Source organism: Mytilus trossulus, unplaced genomic scaffold (assembly GCF_036588685.1).
Source record: "Mytilus trossulus isolate FHL-02 unplaced genomic scaffold, PNRI_Mtr1.1.1.hap1 h1tg000261l__unscaffolded, whole genome shotgun sequence".
In the NCBI taxonomy this organism is placed as follows: domain Eukaryota; kingdom Metazoa; phylum Mollusca; class Bivalvia; order Mytilida; family Mytilidae; genus Mytilus; species Mytilus trossulus.
Genome location: NW_026963321.1, coordinates 667,824 through 680,296, shown reverse-complemented (window position 1 = coordinate 680,296; position 12,473 = coordinate 667,824). Strand labels below are relative to the sequence as shown.

General features: G+C 31.5%; 1 protein-coding gene across 2 annotated transcripts; it reads left to right on the top strand.

Annotated features, from left to right (window-relative positions):
- The first annotated feature begins 5,798 nt into the window (after positions 1-5,798).
- LOC134701719 (uncharacterized) lies at positions 5,799-8,640 on the top strand. 2 transcript variants are annotated; one of them, XM_063562854.1, is made up of 2 exons: positions 5,799-6,827; positions 8,521-8,640. In XM_063562854.1, exon 1 carries the CDS (start codon positions 5,812-5,814, stop codon positions 6,811-6,813), a length of 1,002 nt encoding a protein of 333 aa, XP_063418924.1. In that variant the 5' UTR covers positions 5,799-5,811; the 3' UTR covers positions 6,814-6,827; positions 8,521-8,640. The 2 variants fall into 2 exon arrangements, with proteins under 2 accessions (XP_063418924.1, XP_063418923.1); XM_063562853.1 differs by having other exon boundaries at positions 8,518-8,638.
- Positions 8,641-12,473: the final 3,833 nt, after the last annotated feature.

The window sequence follows — 12,473 nt, the reverse complement described above, 5'->3', positions numbered from 1 at the left end:
ATAAAACCAGAGTATTTCGAAAAATCTTACCAAAACATGACAAGCAAACATCCTTAAGCTACAAATCATTAATCTCTTGTTATTTGGTTTCACAGTCAAGATTAGTTTTTGTTTACTAGTTATGCAGAACAATTTTGACTGTTTATTTAACCAATATGCTGAATCACTTGTGCACAAGTCTAAATATGCAATAATTTTAAACAGTAAATTAGTGATAGTGATAAAATATTTACTCTTTTAAGTCTTTCAAATAAATTTGATGTCTTTCATTTTTATACGACCGCAAATTTTGAAAAAATTTTCGTCGTATATTGCTATCACGTTGGCGTCGTCGTCGTCGTCGTCGTCCGAATACTTTTAGTTTTCGCACTCTAACTTTAGTAAAAGTGAATAGAAATCTATGAAATTTTAACACAAGGTTTATGACCATAAAAGGAAGGCTGGTATTGATTTTGGTAGTTTTGGTCCCAACATTTTAGGAATTAGGGGCCAAAAAGGGCCCAAATAAGCATTTTCTTGGTTTTCGCACTATAACTTTAGTTTAAGTTAATAGAAATCTATAAAATTTTGACACAAGGTTTATGACCACAAAAGAAAGGTTGGGATTGATTTTGGGAGTTTTGGTTTCAACAGTTTAGGAATTAGGGGCCAAAAAAGGGCCCAAATAAGCATTATTCTTGGTTTTCGCACAATAACTTTAGTTAAAGTAAATAGAAATCTATGAAATATCAACATAATCTTTATGACCACAAAAGGAAGGTTGGTATTGATTTTGGGAGTTTCCGTCCCAACAGTTTAGGAATTAGGGGCCAAAAAGGGACCCAAATAAGCATTTTTCTTGGTTTTCGCACCATAGCGTTAGTATAAGTAAATAGAAATCTATGAAATTTAAACACAAGGTTTATGACTATAAAAGGAAGGTTGGTATTGATTTTGGGAGTTTTGGTCCCAACAGTTAAGGAAAAAGGGGCCCAAAGGGTCCAAAATTAAACTTTGTTTGATTTCATCAAAATTGAATAATTGGGGTTCTTTAATATGCTGAATCTAACTGTGTATGTAGATTCTTAATTTTTGGTCCCGTTTTCAAATTGGTCTACATTAAGGTTCAAAGGGTCCAAAATTAAACTTAGTTTGATTTTAACAAAAATTGAAACCTTGGGGTTCTTTGAAATGCTGAATCTCAAAATATACTTAGATTTTTGATTATTGGCCCAGTTTTCAAGTTGGCCCAAATCGATGTCCAAAATTAAACATTGTTTGATTTCATCAAAAATTGAATAATTGGGGTTCTTTGATATGCCAAATCTAACTGTGTATGTAGATTCTTAATTTTTGGTCCAGTTTTAAAATTGGTCTAAATTAAAGTGCAAAGGGTCCAAAATTAAACTAAGTTTGATTTTAACAAAAATTAAATTCTTGGGCCTCTTTGATATGCTGAATATAAACATGTACTTAGATTTTTGATTATGGGCCCAGTTTTCAAGTTGGTCCAAATCAGGATCTAAAATTATTATATTAAGTATTGTGCAATAGCAAGTCTTATCAATTGCACAGTATTGTGCAATGGCAAGAAATATCTAATTTCACAATATTGTGAAATAGCAATTTTTTTTTTAATTAAGAGTTATCTTTCTTTGTCCAGTATAGTAAGCAAGAAATATCTGCAAGAATTTTTTTTAATTGGAGTTATCTTTCTTTGTCCAGAATCAACTTAAATCTTTGTTATATACAATATACAATGTATATTCACTTTTTACTACCAACTGATAAATTTAAATAATCTTTACCATTCAGTGATTACAAGCAGTTTTTTTACATCTTAATATTTTATGATGTATTTAAATGAGTAGTAATTGTTGCAAACTCCATTAGAATATTTTAATTGAAATTAGTTTTGGAATAAGGGTTCAATTTTTCTCATTTGAAATTTCATAAATAAAAAGAAAATTTCTTCAAACATTTTTTTGAGAGGATTAATATTCAACAGCATAGTGAATTGCTCTAAGAGAAAACAAAAATTTTAAATTCATTTGAATATATTCATTCTGTGTCAGAAACCTATGCTGTGTCAACTATTTAATCACAATCCAAATTTAGAGCGGAATCCAGCTTGAATGTTATGTCCATACTTGCCCCAACCGTTCAGGGTTCAACCTCTGCGGTCGTATAAAGCTACGCCCTGCGGAGCATCTGGTTATGTATTATGTGATATAATTTTATAAGGTTTTTAATTAATATGTGATATTTTTGTCTTTCGTGTAGTTCATTGCTTACAGAACAGCTAGATAAATGTTTTAGACTTTTTCAAGTATCTGTCAATATAGTATGTTATTACACACTTTTAACAATAAAAAGTGTGTGAATTTTAAAAAAAATCAATGATGAAAATAATCATAATTTTACAACACCAAAAAGGATAAGCAAATCAAACACAAGTTTTAAAAATACATCTTAAACTTATATTGTCTTACAGGAATGTAAAAATTTGATGAGTTAGGGGTTATTATATGAAATGAGTAATCATAGAAGCAGTACATGAGTATGTCTGTTTTTGCACTCAACTTTGAATTTGTAAACTTTCTGTGATTTGCCAAGCAGTTTTGAATTTCATCAGTTTAATTGTACATAATGTATTATTCTATTCAAAGTGCCAATTTGTAAGCTAATTGTTCAGATTTTCTTGTATATTGTATATATGTAAACAGAAAGCCTACATTTGTTTTCACACAAAATTATGTTTCTGAGAACATTGATCATACAAATCTTGAACATGAGTATCTCAGCTTTTTGTGGGTTTTTCTTCTTTAGAGGTTAATAGAATATCTCAATACTCAATCTCAATGTACATATATCTGTTAATATAGTGTAAGATGGCTGTTTTAAATTGTTTCACATTTATTCTTCTTTTGGAATCTGGAGATACTATGTTCTCATTGTGAGAATATGTAATATTCAGAAAAAATTTACAAGACCTATTGTGGCATTTGTAGAATATGTAAAGGATATTTATTTAAGGTTGTGACAATCTATATAAATTTATGGTTGGTTATGTGATATCATCAGGGTTTTAATATGAATGGCATTTACAGTTTTCTACACAGAACCCAGTACTATAAGGGCTTCATTCTGGCAGAAATTCATTGCCATAATTTGAACTGTTTTGATTTTTTTTGCCATGTATGTTTGCTCTAAGGTAAAAATTAGGCAAAACTAAGAACCAATATCATTCAACCCTATAAGTAACAAGAAATTTAGTTGTGTCCTCAAAATAGGGCCCTTCACTGGTTTCCAGGAATAATATAATGATACTCTTGGATTTTGATCATTTTTCATAAATCATGTTTGTTAAGAGTGCATGCTAGTACCAACTAAATAGTTTAACACATTGTATGTCTTTATAAATTCAGGCATTTATTTGTTTTCTTGCATGTGAACAATATTTCCAGGCATATAAATAAAAGAAATGGTAAAATGCTCAAACATACACAATATATTTTCACAAATATTTGACCTGACAAAATATATTAAAACATTGTAGACCAGCCTCTATGGTCGAAATTATTAAAATTGGACTCTGTCGCACTTTTATTGAGAAAGTTTTTAAACTTTGAACAAATGCATTTAGGATAAATTGTTTTGCATTTTGTATAATAAATTTTCAAGGTTTCCTAATATATTACCTTTCATCAATCTTTGTTACTTGATCGCCATTTAAAACATGCATACAATTACTTACCAGAATTGTTGAGTGATTACAAATTGCCAAAATTATAAATTTCATATCAGCCAGCTAAACACAATTTTAGAAAATTTGTAATTTGCCCATTTTTATGCTTTAACCATTCACAATGTAAAAATTAAAGATTAATTTTAGTCTAAGTGTTGGGTACCACCTTAAGAATTGTTGTTTTAAAAAAGTATTATTGAATTGTTGTTATTGCATAGTAAAGCTGTTTACCCTAAATATTAATGAAATGTTTATAATAATGAATGTAGATTCTTTATATTGGTGATTCATTATTAAAACTTTTGTTCTTTTTTTTGCATTGATTTATAAAAAATGTCCTATGCCTAAACTGAATATGAATTTCATGATAAAAGTACTCCTTACTTTCTACTAATTCAGTGGCAGCTACTGTTAACACTCTGTAAAGGATCTTTTTGGTCATTTCTTTCAAATAATTGTTTATTTTTGAAACACTGTCTAGTCATTCATATGTTAAATGCAGCTGTAACTGTAGGGCAATTTTGTGTATTTTCATACTTTATAATTAATTCACCTCTATATTTTGTTTCTTGAAATTTTAAATTGAAGAAAAAATGCCTATCTATTCAATTAAACTACTTACCGGTACATAAATTCAAGCAAGAGAGAGAGAAAGACTATGTTAAAACTAGGGCATTTTGCATACCTAAGTATCTTTGTCAAAAAGTCTGACATACATGTATAAGCCAGGCATTGGTACTTATGTTTCAGTTTACTGATATGAATGTACACAAAATATATAAAGGCTATATTAACATTCAAATTTGGTAAGAGAACAGACCGTAAAAAAATTGGGAGAAAATTATTTGTATATGTTTAAATCTACAATTTTTTTTTTATTAAACCTATGAAAAATATAGTAAACTTTCGTACAAAACATTGTATTACAAAATTAAAGTAAATCTACAAGATTTATTATATAATAGTTTTATACTCAAGATTGTGTATTGTATAGTTCATTGTTGTTCATATTTAAGAGTTGTTGTTTTAAAAGTATTATAGAATTGTTGTTATTGCATAGTAAAGTTATTCAGTTATTGGATTATGATTTTTGATGTTTTATGACTGATACAAAATAGATGCATTGACTAATAGAGTAGAGTTTAAATAGAATTTAAAAAGATGGTGCTGAGTTCCTTAAAAAATCATAACTGTAAACCAACTAATTTTTGCGAGCAATTTATTTTTTCGAATTTCGCTAAAAAGGGTAAATAACAAAATAAAGTATCTGAGGAAATAAGTTGGTTTCCAGTATCAGGTTCTTAGATGAAGAACAATAAACAATTTCATCAATAATAATTTTAAATTGACTAATAATAAAATATTTCAGCATGATACCATAGGGTTGAAAATTATCATTTGTCAATGAAGTATTTTGGTATATTTTATTATGGAGTCATTTTGAGAAAGTTTTTATTAATTTTATTCAAAATTGGACAAAATCTTATGAAATATATTGTCCTAAAGCTCTAAAAGAAATGTAACAAATTTAACTACGTCATCCCGTTTCCGGGACCAGATGAGATGTTCGTGCGCATGTGTAGCTTCAGTTCGTAGCTTTATTTCATAGAAGGCAGACGTGGTCTGTAATTGTAGCTTCTATAATGAAATATTTTATCACAATAACTACGAGGTAGTTATTTTTTTGTTGTTTAATATGTAAATAAACTCGAGGGGTTTATTGTTTATATTAATTTTTTTTATATTTTTCTCTGTTGTAAATTTACGATAAATAGACCGTTTTACGGCAGTTGATATTTTTTGGTGTAAACAATGGCGGATGCCATGCTCTCGAAAACTGATTCAAAATCCTTGAAGAAAGGTTCAAGTGCTTCAAATGAGGCAAAAGGTAAAAATCCTAAAAGAAAATCATCCGGTGATGATTCTCGTTCAAAGAATGACGATACAAATAGTTGTAGTAGTGGTGCAAAAATTGTCAGCTCCGGCGAGGCCGAAACTGTTGCTTCAAGACTTAAAGGTCTGAGTCAAAATACTGGCGAAGCTAGGAGCCCACTTTAGCTGAGTTTTTTTCAGTTCTGAAGAACATGCAACAGGAACAGAGTTCCCAAAAAACTGATTTTGTGTCTCTCAAGTCGATGGTCGACGAATTGTATTACGTTGAGCCTGAGGGTTACGATGAAAGCCAGGGTGCAGACCCTGAGGTTTATGATGAAAATAATAATGACAATAATGATCATGTTGGTGATACTGAGGTTGCAGAACCTCCAGCTAAAAAACAAAAAACTGTTGACAAAGAGGGTGACAATGTTTTTAAAGCTGCTGCTCAAGCTTATAGGTCAAAAGATAATGTTGATACAAGTGTAGATGACACTTTAGCTGACACGGTTAATGAATTTTTCCGTGAGGGAATATCTGATGAAAAATACAATGAACTGATGAAATCAGTAGCTAGACCAGAGAATTGTGTTTCTCTTACAAGGACTAGAGTAAATCAGCTCATTTGGGATTTACTCTCTCCTCAAACTAGATCTTTTGATTCGGTCATACAACAACATCAAGAGACTGTTGTTAAAGCATCATGTAACATTACAAAATTATTAAATATGTTGTGCAAACTAAAATCTGAATTGGGTGACGACTGTCAACAAGAAATGCAGTCTTGCATAGATTTGGGGATTGATTCCATAGCTTTACTGTCACAATATAACAAGATGACTAATATAAAAAGAAAGGAATATCAAAGATTTGATTTAAGTCCTGAATATCATCATTTAAGTTCACCCTCAATTCCTTTCACTGACATGCTTTATGGTGACAATGTCCATCAAAAGTCGAAAGAAATTCAAGACATGAACAGACTTGGTCGAAATTTAAATAATAATAATAATGCAAGAGGTAGAGGAAATGGTTTTTCTCGAGGAGGTAGTTTTGGTAGAGGACGAGGTTTTGGTAGAGGCCGTGCAGGGTCTCGTCGTGGTGGATACAGAGGTGGTCGAGGCCGTGGTTACGGCGGTAGAGGCCAGTATTCAAATGATCAAGGTGGTTCAAAAAACTTGAGAGGTGTTCCAAGTTTCCTGAGGAAGTAAATTATGCTAAACAGGTAAGTTTAGCGGGTGTCTCTGATATTAAACCTTTTACAGCAGGTAGATTGAAAATTATGTTGAAAACTGGCAAAAAATTACTTCTGATAAATTTATTTTGGATACAGTTGAACACTGTCACCTTGAATTTATTGATAATTCAATACCCACTCAAAGTCTCACACCATATCAAAGAATTTTTGATAAAGGCCAGGAAAAGATTATAAATGACGAAATAGAAAATTTGAAAAAATTAGGTGTAATAGTGGAAGTTAAATTTGATACAGATCAATATATATCTCCAATTTTTACAGTTCCAAAGAAAAATACAAATGAGCATAGAGTGATTCTTAATTTAAAAGAATTGAATAAATTTATTATTCCCCATCATTTCAAGATGGACACTTTTGAAATGGCTTTAAAATTGGTGAAACCAAATTGTTTTTTCAGTTCAATTGATTTGCGTCATGCATATTATTCTGTTCCTATAGCAGAGGAACATCAGAAACTATTACGTTTTATATGGAAAAACACTATTTTTCAATATACCCGTTTACCAAATGGTTTGCTATCAGCACCTAGAATCTTTACAAGGTTAATGAAGCCTGTTTTTGCAACTTTACGGCAATTTGGTTATATGAATGTAGCTTATATTGATGACTCTCTTTTGCTTGGAGATACTGAAGATGAGTGCATAGAAAATGTACAAAATACTAATGATTTAATGGAGTGGCTTGGTTTTATAATTCATGAAAGAAAATCTGTGTTCAAGCCTGCTAAACAAATTGTCTTTTTAGGCAATATTATTGATTCTGTATCTATGACAGTTGTGTTGCCAAAAGAAAAAGTAGAAAAAATTGTATTAGAATGTCAGAATCTGATCAAGAAAAACGTAGCTAGTATACGGTTAGTTGCCCATGTTATAGGCTTGCTAATATCCACTCTTTCAGCTGTGGATTTTGGTCATTTATATTACAGAAATTTAGAAATTGAAAAGATTCAGGCTTTAAAATTTTCATTTGGGAATTTTGATCAAAATATGACTATAACATTTGCCATGAAAGCAGATTTAAAATGGTGGGTTGAAAACTTACATTGTCAGAAAAGAGTCATTAATAGGAAAAATCCAGATTTTTCTATGACAACTGACGCCTCATTAAAAGGCTGGGGTGCTTTATTTAAAGACCAAAAAATTCAAGGAAGATGGAATGATGTTGAGCAAACTTATCACATAAATGTTCTGGAATTGTTAGCCATTTCTTATACTCTGAAGGCTTTTTGTAAAAATTATTCAGATATACATGTGAAGATTTTTTGTGACAATTCTAGTGCAATTGCTTATGTTAACAATATGGGTGGTATAAAATCCAAGCAAATGAATGAAATAACCAAACTTTTGTGGGTTTGGTGTATTGAAAGAAATATATGGATTTCAGTAGAACATATTCCTGGTAAATATAACGCTGCAGATGTTGAATCAAGAAAAATTGACGATCATTTAGAGTGGATGCTTGATAAGCAAGTTTTCCATAAATAAGTGGAGATTTGGGGTACTCCAGACCATGATTTATTTGCCTCTAGATTAAATTGTCAAGTTAAGAGTTTCTCGTCGTGGAAACCTGACCCTGAGGCAGTATTTGTAAATGCTTTTAGTATTTTATGGTCTGATGAGGTATTTTATTATCTTTTTCCCCCTTTTTCTCTAATTAGTAGATGTCTACAGAAAGTTCAGAAAGACAGTGCAGAGGTTCTGATGATTGTACCATTATGGCCGACTCAGGCATGGTATCCAGTTTTACTAGAAATGTTGATAGACTTTCCAAAAATGTTGCCTCGAAAGAAAAGACTTCTGTCCATTCCAGGAACGGAAAAGATTCATCCTCTTCACAATCAGTTAAAGTTTCTTGCTTGTCGGTTATCAGGAAAAATTTGGAAAACCAAGGCATTTCAGACAAGGCTTCCAAAATCATTTTGGCGTCTTGGCGAGACAGTACGAAAAAGCAATACTCAACTTATGTCAAGCAATGGTTCCGTTTCTGTAGTAAAAGGAAAATTGATCCACTTCAACCAGCTTTAAATGAAGTCTTAGATTTTTTAACAGTGCTTTTTGATAAAGGATTAAGTTATAGTACGATAAATTGTGCAAGATCTGCATTGTCAGCCTTAGGAATAATGTTTAATGGAGTGACAGTTGGCTCTAACGCTACAATCATCAGATTTTTAAAAGGTGTTTATAATTTGCGACCTTCAGAACCTAGATATAGTGAAACTTGGGACGTATCTAAAGTTTTTAATTTTTTACGGAAGTTATCTCCCGTAAAGTATATTTCGTTGAAAGATTTAACATTGAAGTTAGTAATGTTAATTGTTTTATCCACGGCTTGTAGGACACAGTCGTTGTTTTTGCTATGTTTAGACAATTTAGTTAAAGGAAAGGATAGTTATACTTTGTTTTATTCAGGTTTATTAAAACAGAATAGACCTGGGTTTAATGTACATTTTGTTGAACTTTTTGCTTATCCTCCAGATAGGAGATTGTGTGTTTTTACTGTTTTAAAAGAATATTTGATGAGAACAGCTCAAGCTCGTGGTAATAGTCAGAAACTTTTTATAAGTTATGTGAAACCGTTTAAAGCCGTTTCAAGAGAAACAATTAGCAGATGGATCAAAACTGTGATGTCAAAATCAGGAATTAATTTAAAATCTTATTCTTCGCATAGCGCTAGATCAGCAGTTGTTTCTAAGGCTTTCCATAATCTGATTCCTGTGGAATGTATTTTACGAAGAGCTGGTTGGACCAGTGAAAAGACTTTTGCTAAATTCTACAAGAAGCCGATCGAGTCAGATGAACAACGTTTTCAGAGAGCTGTTCTGAGTACATAGAACTTTATTTGTAAATGAACTTTGTATATAGGAGGGATATATTTGTTTTTTTTTTTGGAGGTTTTTAATATAACTTTTTGACTTATCTCAGGGCTTGTGCTCTTTGAAGTCTCATCTGGTCCCGGAAACGGGATGACGTAGTTAAATTCCAAAACTAAACGAGACTTACCTTGGTAAAAGTTGAAGTTCAGTTGGAATTTAACGTAGTCATCTTTAGTTGTAGGGATCAGATGCCCTCCCGATATCCCTCCCTCTTTTTTGTGATGTTGTACTTAGTACTTTTGTATGCACAAACCCTTCGACTTTGAAGACTGAAGCTACACATGCGCACGAACATCTCATCTGATCCCTACAACTAAAGATGACTACGTTAAATTCCAACTGAACTTCAACTTTTACCAAGGTAAGTCTCGTTTAGTTTTGGAATTTAATAAAAAAGTTCTTGAAAAAAGTTATGTAAATGTTTTTTTTTAAAGGTATTATTGAAACTCAGTTAAGCAGTTTCTGCATGTTTTGTATAAAAGGAATGTAATGAATCGTGAATGTGTTTTTAAATCATTTCATATTCATTTATGATTGCTATAAGAATCAATAAATTAAAATGATATCTTTGTGTATATTTTATGTTTTTGGCAAAAATCTCTATTTGTTGTTATCATTTCTTTATACCCCCGATCTACATACTAGTTAACTTCTGTCTACTGTCTGTGTATCTATCACATGGTTCATTGCATTTTTCCCAGGAACTACAAAATCAAGCTTTATACATTGTCACTTATTATAATCAACTTACTGTTTACTAAACTACAAATCAGATGTTCCTTACATTTTGAAACAAGCATTAAAAGAATGTCATTTATGCACTATAAAGTATGTCAACAGAACCACTTTGCTTTGTAGGAAACTAGAACATAAACAGGAAAGACTATAAGACCTGTAACTCATATATAAATATTTATTTGGTCCAGATGATATTTACAAACCATGATATTTTTTCTTTCAAAATGCAAAATTTGGAATAAATGACTGATAATTATTTTAAGTCAATAAAAGAGAGAGCAAGCTTGTAAATAGAAAAAGAAGACTGACCGACAACGCCATTGGAAAAAATAAAGAAAAGACAAATAACATAGAAAAACCAAAGACAGCAATCTCAAGTGTGACTTAGTTAAACTCAGCGTATACTTTGGTTAATGTTGTCAAGTCATCCTGTTAATGTTGTCAAGTCATCCTTTCTTTTATCAGGCACAATCTATTGAAACATAGACTACATCTTTCACAAAAATTGGTTTAACTTTCCCCTGTGCCATAAAGAAGACGCTGTGATATTGAGCTAGGTTACAAGGTCAAAGGTCAAGGTTAATACAGCCATGGATGGACAAAATTTTTAACTAAATTCTGGTTTCTGTATTATATCTTTTGAACCATGTGTTTAGAATCTCAACGTCATACCCAACTTTGTTTAATTATTGTCTATATGATGAGGGCCATTCTATTTTAAAGGAACTGCGATGGGCATATTTAATTTTTTATGAAAATTTGAATTTCCTGGAGTTATCTCTTGAATCACCCAACTTTCACCAAACAATGAAAAGATTAGTTGCATATCAATCATTTTTTTTTCAGTTTAAAATCAGATCTTTACGAATGTGTTCTGGATACAGTGCATTGAGGTGAAACAGTCTTACTGGTTCCTCTTTTTTCCTCTTGAACTACTGGACCTATTTTTCTGCGAAACGCATCCATGCCTCTTTTACACAAAATTGTTACCGAGTTTCTCTATATACACAAGAATCCTATATAAAATCTTGCAAATGCTAGCATTCTTGAACTATAAGCTTTCATGTTTTAAGAAATTTTGCAGGGTTTTCGAATGAGAGTGGAAGCATTTTTATGCCCTATTTATGGGCATTATGTTTTCTTTTCTGTGCATCCGTCTGTTCGTTTGTGCGTCCGTTCGTTCGTACGTCCATCTGTTCGTTTGTCTGACAGTCCACCCGTTCCTCCGTCCCGCTTCAGCCTAAAGTTTTTGGTCGAAGTAGTTTTTGATGAAGTTGAAGTCCAATCAACTTTAAACTTAGTACACATATTCCCTATGATATGATCTTTCTAATTTTAATGCCAAATTAGAGATTTTATCCCAATTTCACGGTCCACTGAACATTGGAAATGAAAGTGCGGATGGGGCATCCATGAACTATGGACACATTCTTGTTAATGTGTATTCTAACAATTTATCGTTCCAAAATTAAAAAAGAAAACAGGAAGAAGGTGACCCTTATCTTTCATAGGTTTAAAGTGCAATTAGAAATCTTTGTTTAAATCAATGATGGCAATTGAAAGTTTTAAAGTTTTTATGTTATTCTTTGTTTTATATTTATAAGTTATAAATCTAACACCAATGAATAAAGACAAACAGGGGACAGTTAAAAGGTTGGAGGTAGACAGGCGGGACCTTGGTCTAGAGGGAAAAAACAAGTACACATATCAAGAAAGATTAAACAACATGAAAAAAGAAACCCAGGTGCTAAGGAAAGGTCGACTGTTCCTTTCAGTTCCACTTGTTACACTTGAACTGTTAGTCTCAACTCATGAATGTCTTTGACGACTAGCCTCGTGAATATTTACGCCGGCTAGCTTCACATAATCATTATTTATTTTAATGGCAACATTTGTCCTAATGTAATTCTGTTTATGATTTATATACCGACAAAACTCGATAGGAAATCACCATTGTCAGCTTTTATGTTCTGCCTAATTTAAACGTCTTTATTGCTGTATAA